The 19760-nt window shown below is 40.6% G+C and overlaps 2 protein-coding genes across 7 annotated transcripts; both read left to right on the forward strand.

The window, feature by feature from the left end:
- The first annotated feature begins 2334 nt into the window (after window positions 1-2334).
- LOC311255988 (pannexin-1-like) lies at window positions 2335-12155 on the forward strand. Of its 4 annotated transcripts, none has more exons than XM_084350709.1 (8): window positions 2335-2579; window positions 5493-5712; window positions 5812-5927; window positions 7445-7632; window positions 7841-8119; window positions 8278-8500; window positions 8819-9071; window positions 10043-12155. In XM_084350709.1, the coding sequence occupies exons 2-8, from the start codon at window positions 5532-5534 to the stop codon at window positions 10126-10128; spliced, it is 1326 nt and encodes a 441-aa protein (XP_084206835.1). In that variant the 5' UTR covers window positions 2335-2579; window positions 5493-5531; the 3' UTR covers window positions 10129-12155. The 4 variants fall into 4 exon arrangements, with proteins under 4 accessions (XP_084206835.1, XP_084206838.1, XP_084206836.1 ...); XM_084350712.1 differs by having other exon boundaries at window positions 5513-5712; XM_084350710.1 differs by having other exon boundaries at window positions 2335-2575.
- A 1411-nt stretch (window positions 12156-13566) lies between these two features.
- Window positions 13567-19758, forward strand: aamdc (adipogenesis associated, Mth938 domain containing). 3 transcript variants are annotated; one of them, XM_084351915.1, is made up of 5 exons: window positions 13567-13584; window positions 16705-16755; window positions 17627-17792; window positions 17892-17987; window positions 19140-19758. In XM_084351915.1, the coding sequence occupies exons 3-5, from the start codon at window positions 17661-17663 to the stop codon at window positions 19278-19280; spliced, it is 369 nt and encodes a 122-aa protein (XP_084208041.1). In that variant the 5' UTR covers window positions 13567-13584; window positions 16705-16755; window positions 17627-17660; the 3' UTR covers window positions 19281-19758. The 3 variants fall into 3 exon arrangements, with proteins under 3 accessions (XP_084208041.1, XP_084208040.1, XP_084208039.1); XM_084351914.1 differs by having other exon boundaries at window positions 13574-13658; XM_084351913.1 differs by lacking the exons at window positions 13567-13584; window positions 16705-16755 and adding an exon at window positions 16878-17051.
- The last annotated feature ends 2 nt before the right edge of the window (window positions 19759-19760 follow it).

The following is a 19760-nucleotide window of genomic DNA, read 5'->3' on the forward strand; positions in this document are numbered from 1 at the left end:
AAATGTGTTGCATTATTTTTTGGGACCAAGAATATTCACAACACACAATAAAAATTCAGATGTCACAGAATAAAGTGAAACACTAAAATATCCCAATATCCCCAGCTAATTTGGAGTAGTATTCATCACGCTGCACTTAACATTACAATTACATAAACACTGCACAAAGTTGTTTATCTTTAATTTTTCATGATGTTTCCTTTGGGAGAACTTCTGCTGATATTTAACACTTGAAAGGTAAATTCATGTCTTGGAGCTTTACAAGGAGCAGACAGTGACCAATCAGACTTGCCAGACAAACTTAAGTCATCAGCTGACAATTTACACAAAACATTGTTCTTCTGTAATTGAAACTCTTCCCTAAACTCAAACAGACTGTTGTACAAAAGCCTGTTTCAAGGCTTAGCCACTTGTGCTGACTTGCCCGTAGGTCATCTTCATGGAGCTGCTGCCTGTAACTAACTATCAGTGTTTGCCACGGAGAGACAAAGTCTCAACCATACAGAGTAGAAGAACAGACATTTTGATGCCAGTTTGGGCTTTTTAAGCTATTTGAGTTTAGAGCTCACCACCGTATTTACCAGTTAGAAGAGTAAAACCATCAAATTTGGGAAGATTTGGGAACATGGCACAGCCTTTGGAGATTAAGTGGACGAACAAGTGGTAAGCACTACAGCTGGATGTGATAGGTTGATAAACCTCTCAGTCAATCAATCTTTCCTCTATATATACTGTACCCTTTTTTCAGCCTTGACATGTACTCTGTTAAATAATAATTTTCAAAGTCACTGCAGAGGCACACAGATTTCTGAAGTACTACTTCACTGGTATATTCTTTAGAAATACATGTGGGGTTATTCACCAGTGCTAAAGATGGTAACCACAGTGAAAAGCAGTGGACCAGGGGTATTTATAGCAACAGATGTGGAGCTCTTTGTAGGACTGTATTTATAACATATAACATTGGTCTGCAACCTTTTTATCCAAATGATCCCTGAGAATTAATCAATGTCATCTCGTGAGCAGTAAAGTGTGTGGAAAACATCATCTAACTGTACTGCCTTGTTTTGTGATGATTCCTAAAAAGCAAATAAAATGTTTATTAAAAAGATGTTTCTGTCTCAGATTTTTAATATAAATAATTTTAAAAGCAAAGATTTGAGAGAAGTCACAGAAAGTAGTAGATTTGGGGTTTCAGAACTGCATTTGTCTTCTCTCTAATCCTATAAAATAATCTTGCAACTTCTTGTGTCCCCATGGAGGGGTCCCGATTCCCATTTCGGGAACCACTGCTTTTGAACACTGGCCCCAGTCTGCACCTCTACGGGCTGTTTACTTCAGCTGTGACCAAGTTGTGATTATCAGAGACCTTCAATCTGTTGTGCAGAGCACAGAGGATGAGATCTGCAGGGATGATAACACATATGTGGGGTGAATGTTTCCAATTACAAAAACACAAAGAAATGTGGGATCGCAAACTATCCAACAATAACTGCAACTTAAAAATACTATCATAACAAAATAAACAAAATGTGAATTACAAAGAAAGCTTTAGCATGACTGTACTGCTATTGGAACAGTTTCTAGCTCACTGGGAGGAAACCAGAACTGCTATTTAGAAACTCAAACCAAAATAGGTTAAAAAAAAACGAAAACAAACACAAATGACACAAACTGCATTTCAAATTGCATTTCTTTGTGTTTAATTTTACTCCTTTGTCACATTTTGAAACATAATAAACAACTATTGTAATAGTGAAAAAAATAGTTGTGGGTTGCAGTAATTGTTGGATGTTTTGCAATCCCACATTTCATTTAGTTTTATCATGTGGGGATACCAACTTAATTTTAGCTTCACTGTTTATTTCTTCTTTTAGTGTTGCTTTTATATTGTCTATTTTATTGTTTATATTCTATTCAAACTTAAGTATTTGAATATGTCTTTATATATTTTCTGTGTGTGTAATGTGGAGGGAGCTACAGCTACATGTCATTGTGCTTCCCTGTACTGTATAATGATAAATTAAAACAAAACCTTGACTCTTTGAATAACTTGCTGTCTTTAAACACATCTTGTGAGGCTGTATTTTAAACCATGGAAATTGAGCACACAATGTTCTTGTCTTTAACATGTTATTGTTTTGTTTTTTTGTTTATTTGTTACAGCTGACAATAAACTTATGTTATTTTGTTGATTTTATCAAGACAGTAATTTCCTGATTTTCCGCATTTGATCATGGGGGAAGAGTTATCTTCTATGTATAACAAACACAACCCTAGTTAAGACTAAATTTACAAATGTACGAGCTGCACTTGAAGGCAGCGTCACAGATGGAAAATCAGAGCTGTCGGGCTGCACGTGAATGCATCTGTTGTTAAAGAGGGCCGGAAGGAGTTTCGGTCTTACAGGAAGAAGACTCGAAAGTTGTGTTCGTCGTTTCATCTGTTGAGTGTTCAGACAGCCACATTATTCAGCTCCAGTCCTGCAACACACCCACTAAACGACCCTTTTGCAGCCGAGGCTGTGTTATCGCAGCCATGACACTTTGATAGAAGAATTAGCGGGAACACGCTGGTAGGTGAGTTCAAGTTCATCATCCCGTTTTACAGTAAATCATAACGAGCTAACATCTTATTGATTAGTTAGTAGTAGTTTCTTCTGACTTCTGCAAACAGCTGCTATGTTTGTAAGTTACTGACTGGCTTCAAAGTGAAGTCAACGTTACTATTAGTAACGTTACGCTGTTTCTCCTGCTCCTTCTTCATCTGCTCCTTCTTCTTCTTCTTCTTCTTCTTCTGCTCCTTCTTCTTCTTCATCTGCTCCTTCTTCTTCTTCTTCTTCTTCTTCTGCTCCTTCTTCTTCTTCTCCTTCTTCTTCTTACCTTCCAAATCAGGTGAAATCAAACCGAAACAGTTTTGAAAGAGGGACCTTTCATGTACTCATGATTGGTTTATGGTGCTTTTTATTTTTAAAGTATTTATTGCTGAGTTGTGTTGTATATGCTTGTGTATTTGTTTAAGTTTTATGTATTTTAAAGGCTCATCTTGGGAGGGGCATTGCAAAATAGAAATAATGCATTTTTTTTTTTTTTTTAATGTAATTTAAAAAGTAACTTTAGTCACTAGTTTGCAGATTACATGCTTCATCAGAGTAGCACATTTAAAATGTACCCCAAAAAACAAGAAACAGTGATATAGTAATGTAGTACATTTACTATCAGATGATTTATCTCTTGTACTTTAAATATGGCTGACTTTTACTTTCACCAAAGTAATGTGTTAACACGATATCTTTATTTTGTACAGCATTGATAAAAACAATCAAACTTGCAGTGTGTGGCATAGTTTTATGCTGCATACTTGTCCCTAAACAATAAACATGTAATAAATACATAATTTTTTCTGTAAAACGTAAATGAATAGCGTTAACTAAAAGAGCCATTTTCGACAGCAGAAGTTCAGCTCCAGCCGAACAAAGCGGCCTGTTGATGTTGTGGGAAGACGGTCACGAGTTGTTTTCAGCTCGGTTTAATAAAAATGTTTCACGGTTTTAAGCTTTCAGAAATTCCAAGAAGCAAACTCGCAAGAGTTGCTTCTCAGTGGGGATGACTAAAATGGCGGGTAAACGATGATTCACAGTTGTTGACCATCAAATAAGGAAAATAACCATCAGTCTACCAGAAAAAAATATTGATTATAATTTAAATCAATTCAAAATCAAGTTTTGAGCTGAGGTTACATTATGCAAGGCTGAAGCAGTATTGTCCATTGTAGCTTCAAGTTTTAGAGCAATTATATGTAAGGAAGAATTAAAAAAAGGTTACATAAACAGACTCAACCAGATTTTCAAGTAATAAGCATCATAAATATTTCTGTCGCTGCAAACATTCCTGGTGAGAAGTAACATCACCAAGTTTCTGAACAGCCTGTATTTAGCAGTTCATAACACTCATAACAAGCTGACTATAAATGGTTAAACAAGAAATTTTAAGGAAGGTGTGAGTCAAGTTAAGAATATGATTGGCAAAGGTCACAAGTATCATGGTTAGAGCAACCATGTTTTGACAATATACGTGTGACCCTAGAATGATAATACATGAGGGAAAAGGTAAATACAGGAATGTTTTTGTGAACAAAAACAGAACCAATGATGAAAGATTGTCAGTTATTGAATTTATAAACAATGCATACTAGTCAGGCACATCAAAATATTGTTTATCGTCAGTGCTGGACCAACAGAAGACAACAATGGAAACATGAAGAAAGAAAAAAAACACACAGAGACACCATCTTTAAAAACACATGCTCTGGTCGTATGAAAGGCACATGATGATACGGTGAGTAGGCCAGACAACCACAGGACAGCATTACAGTTAACCAACATCACCACACAATGTTGATTCTGATGTCCTGTGCTTGTCTGGACGATACACTGTGACTGGTATTGTCCTATGTAAATATACCTGTGCAGCATATTGTAGACTCCAATTCCTTATAGTTTTAGGGACATCCTGTTTTGACAATAAAGGTGCCTCTGTCTAGAACCAGGTATATTGTAAGGTATGACGGCTATAACTTTTTATTTGTGGATTTTTGGAAAGTTGTGTGAAACATTTCTGGAGCTTCACAGCCAAACCGCATTCGTTGCAGCATTCTGCTAAACAACTTAAGTAGCTGGGGACTTGTATTAAAAACGGGGAAAATACTCTTGCTCCATACCGCTCGTCTCTTATAATCAAAGTCTCCAGAGGCCCTAAGATCCCAAATTGATTTAAAAAAGCCGTTATTTACAGCCTGTTTTAAGCTAAATGTTCACTGTTACTGCTAAGCTAAAAGTATCGGTGAGGTGGGTGCACAAGCTCGACAAGGGTGTAAATGATGTCTTTTCAAATCAATCTGGGATCTCAGGGCTTCTGGAGACTTGGTTTACACCAGATGGGCTGCATGGAGCTATTTGATATGTTTTCTTTGTTTAGTTTTTTTCTGTTTTAAAACGAGTCCCCCCTTACTTCAGTTGTTTAGGAGAATCCTGCAATGCTGTTTTGCTGCGAAGCTCCAGACATGTTTTGTTAACCGATTAGTTGTTTGGTCTATAAAATGTCAGTGTTTCTTAAAGCCCAAAGTGACGTCCTCAAATGTTTTGTCGTATGATAGGCACATGATGATACCATGAGTAGCCCAGAGAACCACTAGACAACATCACAATCAACCAACATCCCCACCATACCATAAAATGTCCATCAGTGTTTCTCAAAGCCCAAGATGATGTCCTCATATGTCTTGTCTTGTCCACAAAGATATTCAGTTTACTGTCATTAAGGAGGAAAGAAACCAGACAATAGCTTTTTTTTTTTCCTTAAACCCAAACCAATTAATCTATTATCAAAATAGTTTGCGATTAACTTAATATTTGATACTGGTAACAGATTAATTGTTGCAGCTCTAATCTAAGCATCTGAAACCAGATATGTTTCATTACTTTGTGTCCACAGGAGTTATTTATGTGCTGCAGGTAACAGAAGAGCGGCGAGATGGCCATCGCCCACGTGGCTACAGAGTACGTGTTCAGCGATTTTCTGTTGAAGGATCCGAACCAGGCTCGATACCGCAGCGTCCGAACCGAGCTCGCTGTGGACAAGATGGTGACCTGTGTGGCCGTGGGCCTGCCCCTCCTCCTCATCTCTCTGGCCTTCGCTCAAGAAGTTTCAGTCGGTGAGTTGAGATAGAGTCAGGAGAAAGGGGGCAGATTGAAATGTTAAAATAATAAAGATCAGTTTCGACGTTTCATTCTCATGTTTCTGTTTTTCGCAGGTACTCAGATCAGCTGCTTTGCTCCCACTAACTTCTCCTGGAGGCAGGCTGCTTACGTGGACTCATACTGCTGGGCTGCCGTACATACACACACTCTGCCTCTGTGGCTGCACAAGGTACACACACACACACACACACACACACAGGATTATGCGATTCAGAGGTGCAATTGTTAGACATTAGTTGGTGATTAAAACTTGTTTACGCACATACCATATGGGGAAACGCTTTGTAACACACCTTCTACTGGAGTGATGAGGCGTGTTTAGGCGGCTCTACTGCTGAAACAACAGACAGTATTTTCATGAGTCATCGTGCCATGTAGTAATGATATATCATAAATAAAGTCAGGATCTGTACAGGTTTCTTTACACAGCAGTGAGTTACATCATCAGTGTGTTAATGAAACAGTCTTGTGAATCCTCTGATGATTATAAATGACCTGTAACAGCATCCGAGACCATCAGCGAAAAGACAGCTATTTTTATACTGTTATTATTAACGCCTGTTCACGGGTCCGATCACATATATCACATATAAAATCACATTATCTCATCGCGATCCATCCTGCGGTCTCTCTGTCACTTGCTTCTAAAACAAGTGCAGTAGATTCTTTACAACAGCAGGCGCTGGTGTCGTACCGCCTTTGTCAAAAGGGTCCAGAATAGAATCAACAAGAACTGGAAAGTTCCTCTTGTAACTTTAAAATCCTTGAATTCTGAGTTGTAAAATGTGTGATTTCTAAGTCCGGTGCATTTAATTGAAAGTAAGTCAAATTTCCGTTGTGCACAGGTGTTCAGGGTGTGGGTGAGAATATTTGTGGTTAGATGTTGTAGGCTCAGGCTAAGAGTAGAGAGCAACAATGGGTCTCTTACATTTTAAAAGTGATCGAACCGTAGTGACACTAGCAGCACAAGCACTAGAATTTCAACATTGCGGCAGTAAATAAAAGATAATTTACAGCTTGGTCTGATGTCCAGCTACGTCACAAATTGTTAAACTTTGTTCTGTAATTTATGCTACTTGTGAAACAATCTGCTTCCTTCAAATCATGAATCTCCTTTTAGGAGTTTTATTTTTTTGAGATACATGAAGGTCACTGCAGTTAAAGAAGCCTTACAAAAAGCAGCCGACTTGATATTCTACTATTAATCTCTGACATGTAATCAGACAAGTAAAGATGGTGTGCTGCACCACTTTATACTCTAAGTTGAAGTTGGATCATTGATAAGAATGGACACACCCACATCTGACACTGTTTAGTGAGATTATATCTTTATGATTGGCCCCGATCGTTTTTATTGTGTTATTGAAGATCTAGGCGCTGTATCGTAGGCAACTGGACTCGTTTCAGTTTCTTGATTTGTCCAACAAGTCCAGTTGCCTACGATACAGCGCCTACATTTACCATGACCTGGATGACTGAGAACGTTCATCAACATGTTATTGAAGATGTTGCAGGCGCTCCCACTTCAGTGCTGTCACTGTTGTCGTAGTCAAGTTAAGGGAGGGTAGCAGTCAATAAGGGGGGAGCACATTAGATACTGTTTGCTGCAGTATATGCATTGAAACAAATGTATTACGAGTTTGAAAATGCAACACACGTTTGTTAAATCCTGTCTCTACCTGCCAGTTCTTTCCCTACATTCTGTTGCTGGTGGCGGTGCTGATGTACGCCCCGGCGTTGTTCTGGAGATTTTCTGCGGCGCCGCTCCTGCAGTCGGACCTCGGCTTCATCATGGAAGAGTTGGACCGGTGTTACAACCGTGCTGTCACTCTGGCCAAACGCTTGGCCACTGTGGGACTGCTCAGCCCCGACAGGTACAGCAGGACACCTGACATCGACATAGAATTAACTCAGAGAAAAAGGGTTCGGGTTTGGTCCAGGTTGTGTTCAGGTTTAGCGTGGCAGGAGAAAAGAGTCAGTTGGGACAGTGTGTGAAATACCCAGTGACAACTAAGAAGTAGATAATATGTTTACTTCCCTTCAGCATTCCTCACTGTTCTTTTGTCTGAACTCCTCCTCCAGTGACCCGACTGAGGGCTGTTTCAATTACCCGCTGGTGGAGAAGTTTCTGACGACCAAGCGTTTCTCGCGGGTGCTGCTGTTTTACTACCTGCTGTGTCGCGGCCTGACTCTCATCACCTTGTTGTGTGCCTGCGTCTACCTGGGCTACTACCTCCGCCTGGCCTCCGTCACGGACGAGTTTGGCTGTACGTTGCGTGTCGGCCTGCTTGCCTCTGACCCGGACGTCCCCGACAAGGTGCAGTGTAAGCTCATCGCCGTGGGAGTCTTCTCTCTGCTGAGGTATATGTCTGTCTGTTCAGTACAACGTTTAATTATGATAGAAAAAGACTGCGATGCATCAAATGTGTGATTTATCAGATATAGGTTGGGAGGGCCGGCCTCTAAAATGCCCCCTCTTTACGTGTCAAACTGCAGTCTGTCTGTTTTACTGTTTGCAGCATGGTCAACCTGATCCTGTTCATTGCACTGATTCCTGTGGTGATCTACGCCAGTCTCCGTCCCCTCTTCTGCCATGGATATGCCCACTTCCTGGAAGCCTACCAGTCACTGCCCACTGTGGGCGTCCTGCCCACCCCTGCTGGCCAATGGGATGATCTCTCTCTGTACCTGCTCTTCCTGGAGGAGAACATCAGCGAACTGAAGTCCTACAAATACATCAAGGTGTGTTAGCATGGATTGTGTGTTTGTGTGCCAGTATGCATGACTGTGTCTTAAATCACTCCTTATTTAATATACAGTCAACTATATTTACTGTCCAACACTTTTTTTAATTAATGAGTCTTTATTGAACCAGGGACCATGAACAAAAACACGAATCTAAAGATGAGAAGAGAAATTTATGCTCTAGTTTACTGCTAAGCTAAACACTGTAACGCTCAAAGTGATGAAAACACAATAGTAGTGTAGTATGCACATACTACACTACAGGAATATATGTTTTTTCTTTGTCCAAGTTTGTTTTGTGTTTTCTGATGTTAGGTGTTGGAGTTGTTGAAGAGACGAGGTGAATGCTCTGAAGAAAACTTCGACGCCATGGGTCTGCTGCAGACTCTCTGTCTGGTGAAGATGGACAATGTGGATGGGAACAAACAGACCAGTGCTGCAGGGAAACAGGATCGAGCAAAAACGAATCCAGCCGACTCTGCAAGCAGCCCAGCAGGAGCAGCTACGAACAGCAACCATCCGAACTCGACTATAGATATCGAGGGCAAGATGGAAACAGAGATGAAAGGTGAGTACAGAGAGGCATTAGTGGTTAGTTGTACTATTCTATGACACATCGCAAATCACATTTGAAATTGAGAAATTGATAATTATTGTTGATGTTAATATGTTTTATTAACCTTATACACATCTATAAAGTAATTCAAGTTTCTCTGAGATAGAAAAAGGACACAAATATTCATATGTGTGCACAATAATGCACATTCTTCTCCGAGCACAGTGATAATATAAATTATGTCGAAGAGGTTATAACCATCTTCAGTTTATTACCTTTACCTGTTGACTTCTGCTGCTGACCGACTAATTTTACCTCATTGTTTTAAGACGATGTGGAGGGATGAGCAGTGACGGGAAACAGAGAGTTAGAGGTGAAGGCGTGTAGTCCAACCAAGTGTCAACGTGACAATTACCTCGACCCAACTGAACCTGTTTTCTGAGCGTGCATGCTATTTCCAAGAACACAAGGAATGTTTCTCTTTATGTTTTACTTTGTGTTTCACTTTAAGGATTTAAAAAAGGACTTCTCTTATGTCCAAAAATGTGTTGTCTTGTGATTGTAACTTTTTTAAGTGTGAAGTAGCATGTCATTTTTCATCGACTGTACTTGAAGTTATAATTCAACTTTTTAGGCGATAAACGTTTTCGCTTTCTTACATATTTAGAAGAAAATATCCAGTTGTCGCTCTCAAGTTGTGTAAAAACAACGTTATGTGGAGGTCAAGCAAGTAAATTGTCACTTTTAGACCACTGGACAGTACCAGACTAGAAGTTTCCCTCTGTTTCCAAGTCTTTTTGCTAATCTAAGCTAAACTAACAACTGTTTGCTCCAGCTGCATATTTCACTAAGGATAGAGGTTAATGCTGGACACATCATGAAGCCCTCTGACACAAACTTGACATTTTGGGCCACATAAAGAGACTCAAACCTTAAATTTAAGAGATGATAATTCAGTAACATGTAAAATTATTTATTTTCAGAGCTAACGCCTTTGCTGCCAGGAAACAGCGATACAACAAGCATCAAAAGCAGTGAGGACAGGACTGTCCGGCAGAGAGCGTTGTGATTGGCTTCTGGCACGGCGATGTTGACCAGGACAGAGGGGATGCTTGGGAGAAATACTTCACCTCTCTTCCACGGTGCATCTACAACTTGTGGCCTTTCTCTTCTCATCAGTGTGGGATTTACAAATCAGATGTTTTTAGCTGCTGCCTTTTGGATTAGGTCCTCGGTTGGACTGTTCAGGACTGTGGAAAGTAAAAAAGAGGACGAAGTGAGCGTTGGGTGATAAAAGAGGGTAAAAAACTCATGTTGGTACAGATTTCAGGACTCATTGAAGCTGCTGAACCATTAAGGACTCATCTAAATGTATGTTTTGAGTTGATGGTTGAAACACTGCCGTCTCATGCCCTGATGAATGCAGAAGAAGAAGCTGAACTGTTCTGCCCTATGAATATTTGAAATGATGTCATCACGCTGACTATTGCAGGCCGGCTTAGTGTTTTTTAAATACCAAAAGAAGAAAATTCTTGAAAACAAATCAGCGGGTCAGGATGTGGTACGTATATGTACATGTTTGTACAGTTATCAAGGGTGAGTGTAGTGACTCACAACCAATGTGTTTAAGCTATCTGTTAGTATGCAGTACATGTTGTTGTTGCAGTACAAGAGGTTGCTTGCTGCCTGATCCAGCAGGATATTTAGGGTATGTTCCACCTCTCATTAAGAGAGCGTCATAAAAACGGACACCTTTTATAACAATTTCAACTTTAAATTCAAGGTGTATTTGTTGTATTTGAGAATGAAATTGTCAAACTTGCAGTTGTGGTTTTCATCAAAAAGAGAGGTGATGTATTTATTTGCACTGTTGTTTTGGGAGAATGTAATTTTTATGAGATTGTCAATCACATTTCAAGACACTGACTACGTTTACATGTTCTGTAATATTCCAGTATTATTTTGCGTACGTCAATGTTACGGATTTGATTTTGGTCACGCAGCATATTCTGTTTGGAGTCGAGGCTCATTTATGCTCAACGTTAAGTCTGTACTCTGCGTTCATCTCGACTGTTTTTCTGCATGTTTTTTCATCAGCTGTGTAAACAGCTCAGTAGGAATATTGTCTTTTTTCTGGAATAAGAGCAAGAAACTGAACATTGTGTGCATGTAAACATAGTCGGTGTCGAGGTTTTAAAGGTGAATGCCACTCAAAGAGGAATTCATGCATCATTATTCTGTTCTGTTTGGTTCAGAAGTGATCCGACAAGGCAGCTAAACATGAACCTATTGGTCAAAGATGTCACAGCACAGTTTTCTGGTCTGTTCGAGAGAAGCGGTCTCAGTTTCTGAAGACGACAGTAACATGAATTCCTTGATGGTTTGGTATTCGCCCGTAAGAACTGGATGTGTCTCGTTTATGTAGACTGGATAGTTCTCTTGAGTGTAGATCTGTTAATTTACAGGTTTTACATGTCAAACTACAGCAGGAAGCTTCGTTTATGGCTTTAATTAAAACGGTACGACAGGTTCACTGCCTTATGTTTAATAAATGCATCATTTCTCCGAACGACAAATCACAGGTGATACCTCAAGTCCAGTTTGGAGCTTTAGGTTTAATCATTTTGTCAAAGTTTTACAATCTGGAGTCAAACTTGCTTGTTTGGGAATCTCAGGGATAAAAACATCTCACAACATCACAGGTGATTGTCAATGTTTACGCAGGACTTCTTGTGTCTTGAGCGCCTTCCACTGCCTGTATATATGTACTGCACTAAGTGGAACACTGACATAATGTCATGAAATAGCTGTGTTAAGATCTCTTTACTACATGAGTGTGTGTTTAATTAACTTTTCTGCTTCTCTGTTCATATGATGTGGTTTAAAGTTATTGGGGTTCCTTGTCTGTGCAATGGGACACTTTATTATTGTCAAATCTGGGAAAGAAACTGAAAGTTTGTTGTCTGGTGTTTCTGAATTTCTGAACTGACATTTTGATGTTTCAAACTGCTGTTGGTCACGTTTTGCATACGATGATGCCGCATGTTAATTTGTACATTTTTAAGATGGTCTGAAAAATAAATGCAGTAAACATTACTATTGTTGGATGATGTTTGAATTGTGCATGTGGGGTGAAGGTTGATAGTTTTACTGTCGGGTGGGCAGAAGTAGGAGGATGACGACGGATCAAACCGCCAGCTGCTCACAGATGAGGTCACTTTGTCCTGTCGACTTGCAGCAGTACATGAGGCAGACCCAGAACGTACCAAGGTTTTTATAAAACCCTTATAATCTGGGAACACCTATGGATCCTCCAGGAGGAGCTGGACAGTGTGTCAGGTAGATGGATGTCAGGGCTGCTGTACCGAACCTCCTGCCACCACAACATCCAGCTGGTTGACCAGCAGATTGTGGATTTAAAAAACAATACAAGATATTCAACTTATTGCTTTTGTTGTAATGATTCTTATTGTTGACCATAAGAGTCCTCATCTCATGTCAGTCCTATTGGTGTTACTTTTGCAAGGTTTTAACCACACAGGTAGAAGAACAACATCTGCAAATCCAACTAGCAATTCAGAATATGTAGTTTAGTGATTGTTTCGTATGCACAACATTTATTATCGAGTGTTCACAGGTGTTTACGCACAGTTGCATTTTAATTACCACTGGGTGAAATGTGCAGTCACCTAACATGGCTGCAGTTACGTGCATGGTCCGGCAGAGGGCGCTACAGCTCAGTGTGTCAACGTGAGAACAGGTGAAGAAAATTCAAAACGCAATCCCGGTTGAACTGTGTCATGAATCACACATGTGACGTTTCTCAATTTCACGGATGATTTTTTTTCTCTAGTCAATAAAGTCTCAGTTTGTAGTAATTTAAGTAAAATATCTAGCTTTGTGTTAAACCGCTCCGTGAACTACATCGTCTCACTCGATACACGTCACCAACACAACATGGCCGCCAACTGGGTTCAGAAAAGATGCTAAAAAAGATGAAAATCACAATAAATCTGCTCATATTGACAACTGCAGTTATTTAAAATGGTAGTTCATCTGTTATGTGAGTTAACTTATCTACAACAGCAACTCTACAATGTTTAAATTACGGGTTTTGGTGAGCGTTCAACGAGATGACGTCACTTTAACGCGACTGTTGGCTGTGTAGTCTTTGTAATGACGTATTCTCACGGTCTGATATTTCATTAGTTTGATGACAAACTGAGACGTTATTGGCTGAAATCGTGGCACAATTCAGACGAGATTAAAACAAAATATTACCTCTGTTCATTCACCACCATACAAACATTTTCCGACGTGACTTCGGCTCTCTGTTCGGTTTTATTGTACCGATTGAACATAAAAGCAACGTATGTAGAAAATAGTTAGGGTTTTTTTTTTGTACAAATTCTAATAAATCAAATAGACGAGTTAAAGCTGGTTAAAAACTGTTTCTTCCTTCTCGTATGCAGCGTTGGGGTTTGGCGCATGCGCAGTTTATTACCCAGTCTCCAGTGCGGATAAGGTAAACTTTTAAAACCTTAACCACAGATTTTTTTGCTTTTAACTGTTTGTTAATGATCGACAGTTGTTCAGAAGGTAAGAGAGATGCAGATAGTTGTATTTTGTCTTGTTTATTTAACATTATCTACCGTGCTATGATTTGTTGATATGTTTTTTTAATGGAAATGTCATGCGTTAGAGAGGCATAACTTGCAGTGCATGACGGGAAGACACAGGCTAAATCGTCTTAAATATTTTCGCTTTTGCACCAAACATATCCTGAAGAGGAGAAATATCCAAACGATGGGACTGTTCTGATTCTTTGGGGGTTAATCACAGTCATTTCTGACGGTTTTGTAGTTTTTAATGGTGTTACAACCGTCATGGAGCTTTCCCGCTCCCAGAACCACTACGTTGTGTCAATCAGTCAGAAGGCATACTTACCTGGCAGGAGTGACACCATGATCACGAGGGTGGTTCACTTAGGAAGAGGCCTGACCATTGCACTCCGGTCGGGCTGAAATCCTACGAAGTCCCCACATGTGGGACTCTCGACTGCACAATTTGTGGTAGTGGGGGGCTGCGTTCGCGCTTTCCCCCGACATAATGTGAAGATAAATATATTATATATCAAAAAAACACTTGATTTAATTGGTTGCGATGCATACTCTAATGATACTGCACTCGCCATCTTGAAACACTGTCATCTTACAGGGGCGTGACGCTGACATGTTTGAACTCCTGAACAGTGTCTTACATTTTGTTATTAGTTTAGATGAGACAGGTTTATACGTTTGTTTTTCCTCATTTGGTTCATTAACATTCTGTAGGATTTCCAGACATTTCTTAAAGTCTTTCATGAGAAAACATTTGTTTTGTTATATTGTGCTTATTAAATGGACACCTTGTAGTTTTGGAGGAAAAAAATCTAACTCAGAGTTTTAATATTTACAATACTGATGAGGTAATAATACAAACTCAGAACCGTAAGTGAATAAAAAAGCTGTTCGTTGTGTTTGAAGCTAGAAAGGTGGCAGGGTCCGCCACATATGCCACTCAAAATTAGTTAGGGATACTGGAACATGGCTGCATATATGCATGTCACATTTTTTTGGGGGGGGGAACAAAAATATTCTAAAAACACCAAATACAAAAAATGTGGATATGTCAAGCAGAGTACAAGAGAGACAGGTGAGGTTAACACGGTTACTCGAATTGATTGACAACCAATGACGTTACATCGCAATACTTCTGTTTAAGATGCAGGAGGAATTTGGAGGCAGTAAAGACGATTGTTTTTCAGTTTCATATGACGCTTAAGAAATGAAAGTGAGGTTTGGATGTTACCTGACCTTACCTACCCAATGTTCAATCGGAATAATGTTATAAATTGATACGGATTGTCCCCCTTCTTTGTTACTCTGATTATATTATAAATACTCTGAATTAGTTGGGGATATTGGGATTTGGCTGCATACATGCATGTGAATGGATTTGTGTTATTCTTCAGGACCAGAAACACACAAAACACAAAATTCAGATATGTCACAAGCAATCAAATGAATCACTAAAACATCCCGATATCAATAAAGTCACATTGGGCAGATTATGACCTGGACATTTAATAAGATAGTTGTGTGTGTCAGGTGTGTCCACTTTGATGGAGACTGGGACTGAGTTTCTTTCATTTTTTCTATTAAACAGTCATAATATGATTACTTGCCTGACAGACCGTAGCATTTCGGATCATAATACCTAAAACAAACGTACGGTTTCCTTATTTCATGCTGTTAATTTAGCAGAGTCGTCATTTAAATCAGAAGGATCGTTTTCACCCAAAAGGGGGCGGGGACGTGACGTAAAGTACCCGGATGGGTTGATCTCATCTATTTATGTCTTCAAAATAACTTTATTTGTAGCGTTTTTGTTAGATTTGTTATACGTCTGTTTGTCGGACTTCACCTTTACTTTTCCTGACTGTTTTCAAATTATGACTTAATGTTTGGACCCGTCAGTGAGGAGGAGGGTTCTGAGAAGGGCGTCTTTCCCTTTGACGTCACAACGGTATTGCTTCTCGGCCTTTTGGCTAAGATCAAGTGTAGTATCTGTTCTTATCAGTTTAATATCTGATACGTCCCCTACCCGGGGACCATATATTAAATTGATTTTTGGAGCAGGGAGATGGAATAGGGGCTTGCTCCGTCCACTCCACGCATCGACCTGGTATTGCAGTACTTCCAGGACCGGTGCACCCCCCTCTTAATGTTGAAAGATAATCCGAGAAGTGGCCTTTTTAGGATTATGCAGATGATTAATTTATCCAAGTGAGACAAAGCATGAATATAATGTTGACATTTTATTTATGTGGTTATTTAATATTAGTTCTTCTTCTTATATTTATTCAGTTCTATGTCTACAAAAATAAGCAGTGTATGTAGTTTATGCTGTTCAATGCAGCAGGACAAAACAACTTCTCCATGAACTAATGGCACAACACAGGAGGGCCAACTCCTCAGGTCAGGACTCTGCTGTCCACTTACATCTGAAGGAGACACATCATTCCTCTGAGGACAACAATGTGAACATCTTGTCCAGAGAAGACAGATGGTTTGAAAGAGGAGTAAAAGACTCCATCTATGTCAAACTGGAACGACCGTCTTTGAACAGAGGAGGTGTAAGACATCACTGATCAACCACCTACAATGCTGCACTGAGTCCTCTCCCCAGACAGCTTGACAACCCTTCACACCTGGGCTCACCTGGCCCTAACAAGCCACATGAAGGCTGGTTGGGTCAACGACCCACTAGTGCCCCCAACGACTCTGTAAGGACACTCCCACACAGAGTTTAAAACCCTGCAGCTCCTCCAGCTACTCAGAACTGAAGAAGCCTCTTAGATAAGACGAGAAACGTCTTCAGGAAACTGAAACAAGTCCAGTTGTCTACGATACAGCACTTAGAATAAAAATGACAAATAATCATCATATGTAAAATTTTTGCATTAATACTGTAAATGGACAAACTGAACCTCATTTTAACCTCGTCTTTTTGGTGCTTTGGTTTCGAATCATATCAACATAGAAGTGTAGTCTGTGGATCACTGCTGAAGGTTCATGTATGATGTGTTTCTCTTTAACGACAGGAGGAAGAATCACATCGAGGGGTGTGTTCAGTCGGCTGACATCCAGTTAAGGTAAGCAGCAGTACAGGCCTCTGCTTCATGATTTCCTCTAAAAGCTTATTGAACTGCTGACAGCGACACTGCAGCTGCTTTTCTAATTGTTTTCAAACCTGTAAAGATTATAAACGTAACAGTAGATTCTGACATAGAGTGTTTTATTGGTTTGGTGTGGAGCGTGAGTCGGTCTGTGAGCGGTACAAAAATAGCTCTCAGGCAGATCATATGAATAACAGCAGAACTGGCAGAGGAAAGTTTCTGCAGCTGACGGACACCAACGTTCAGCTGCTGTTTTTTGTTTTACTTCTAAGGTATGATGACCAGCATGTTAAAGGTTTCGCAGTCACAAAACATTTCTGGAGCTTCACAGCAAAACTGTGTTGCAGCGTGAAGCTCCAGTAGAAGCTGGGGAGATGTTTTATAATGTAAAAAAACCTGAAAGCATAAAATGGCTCCATACAGCTTGTCCAGCATGAGTCTTCACAAGCCCAGAGAAACGTATCCACCGTTTTACAGATGCTTCTTTCACAATCTAAGCTTACGGGAAAAAATCTCTTTGGGCCGTAGTGCATCGTGTGATGATGTGATAAACTTTGGCTTCAAAGCCTGGAGCTCCTCCTGGGGGGTTGGTGTGCACCCTGTCCGAAGTGGGTGCACGAGCTCGACTGCATGTCGTGGGTGTAAATAAAGTTTTTTCAAATCAAGAAACTTCGATGACGCTGGACGAGCTGTATGGAGCCATTTTGTGTTTTCTTTTTTCAGTTGTTTTTGCTGTGAAGCTCCAGAAATGTTTTGCGGTCTACAAACTTCACCTGACCTGCCATCAGCATGGAGGTGAGGAGATGATGACTGAATTTTAATTTTTGGGTGAACTGTTCCTTTAAAGATCATCGTCATCATCATCATCATCATCAGAGAACATGTCCTCTCCAGAGATCGCCTCTCTCTCCTGGGGCCACATGAAGGTGAAGGGCTGCTCCTCCAGCTACAAGGACTGTAAAGTCTGGCCTGGAGGCAGCCGGGCCTGGGACTGGAGAGAGACCGGCACCGACGTGAGTGGAACCAGAACTGGAAACACAATACGAACAGACACAACAGGGCTTATAACAGTGATGACAGTCCTCACGTTATTTGTCCCTTCTCCTCCTCAGCATCATCCTGGAGTCCAGCCTGCTGATCTGGAGGAGGTTCTGAAGAAGGGGATCGACCTGCTGGTGATCGGCAGAGGCATGAGTGAGGCTCTGCAGGTAAACACACCTACAACAAGTCCAGTTCACTCAGTTGAATACAATTAAGCCCATTTACTTCTTCAGGTCAGCATGTGTGTTTAGCAATACAACCAATAGAAAGCGCCACTCAGAGTCAAATCTGTCTCACACGGACTCGTTCTCCTTCGCCAACGTCCAGTCTCCTCCGACCTCTTCTGTATTAACTGTCTCTGTGCACAGTCACATCATACAGATGTTTAAACTTCTCACCAACTTGCATAACCTCTCCTAAAAAAGTTCTGCCATTGTCTTTAGGTCGTGTCTCACTTGAACTATCAGCTACACTGCTGCACTGGTCACTACACGACCACAGGAGGTGATGCTCTGTCGGTCTGTCAAATTGTCAGTCTCCGGACCCCGTACCCCCCCAAGAGTCTTTGGGTTTTTGACTGTTGTTTGGAATAAAAAAGCAGTTTGAAGACGTCACTTTGTGGCTGTATTGGCAGTATAATGCTTACAGGCCGCCCAACCCAACCAGCTACTTGGACAATAAACCAATAAGCAAATGCCTCTTCAGGGATAATCAAACTCAAATGTGCTCCTACAAGCTCCAGTGAAATAAAATGTTAAAACTAAAGGTGTATAGGGGGCGACAGGGTTTCAAGTGTTCCTCCCTAGAAGGACGTGGAGCAGCAGCAGTGTCTGGCTGCAGTCTGAGGGGACGAGGTTCTCAGTGAGTCAGGGACAGATTCAGAATGAGTGTGAGAGCCACCTGGATGTCATCCCCACCTCTTTTAAGCCTTCACAAAAAGGGCATCGTCACACCCTGATTGGCTGAGAGAGGAACGCCCCAAGCTGCTTCCACTCCTCAATCAGGAGTCAGTCTCCCCACCTGAGCACAGGTGATCTGAATCTATCTGAATCTAATCTCATCTGCAATTAGTCCAGAGGGATTTTGTAAATCAGCCCAAAACAAAGAAAGATAGCAAGTCTTAAACTGTGACTGCTACAACTTTGAGCTCTGGGAAATTGTGATGAGCATTTTTTCACATTTTTTTTAGCCGACATTATTAATCAATGATAAAAAATAATAATCATTAGTTGTAGCCCTGATTGATTTAGGAGCTTATCTTTTCCCTGTGTTCTGGTCTGTGCTGTCGTTCCCTCCACCACCGTCGTCTCTTCTCTCAGGTTCCCTCCACCACTGTGGACTTTGCGAAGCAGAGAGGCGTCGACGTCAAAGTCCTGCAGACAGAGAGGGCCGTGGCAGAGTACAACAAACTGGCCAGCCAGGGCGCCAAGGTGGGCGGGGTCTTCCACTCCACCTGCTGATGGATGACGGTCATTTCCTGCCTTGCTGCACCGACAGAGACGAGCTACACAACACAAAGAACAGCCTGTAGTTCACCTTCGCTCACAGTCTCTGTTTTGCTCTTCTGGCTCGCAGCTTTTCTCAGCATGACTACAGAGCAGTTTGAAATCAGCTTGAAGTGGACAGGCCTTTATACCAGCACAGGTTTGGCTTCAGAAGAGCCAATAGAAATGTTTTTAAGTCTATATATCAGTGAACTCAAAGAGAAAAGAGCTTCAGAAGGCCTCGGTAGGATGAAGATCAAATCTGTGCACTTTATGTTATTATACAATTAAATTGAGGATGAAACGTTGTGGAATCAAACTCACCGCTTTTTTACTTGTAGGTAAAAAGACTGCTGTTGATAAAAAGTTAATAAATGTACAGTATATTTTTGATGACGTAAAAATGTTTTTCTGCTTGTTTGCTCTAGAAATTAAAATCAGAAAATGAATCATTCA

Source organism: Pagrus pagrus (assembly GCF_965226575.1).
Source record: "Pagrus pagrus genome assembly, chromosome: 4".
Taxonomy (NCBI): Eukaryota; Metazoa; Chordata; class Actinopteri; order Spariformes; family Sparidae; genus Pagrus; species Pagrus pagrus.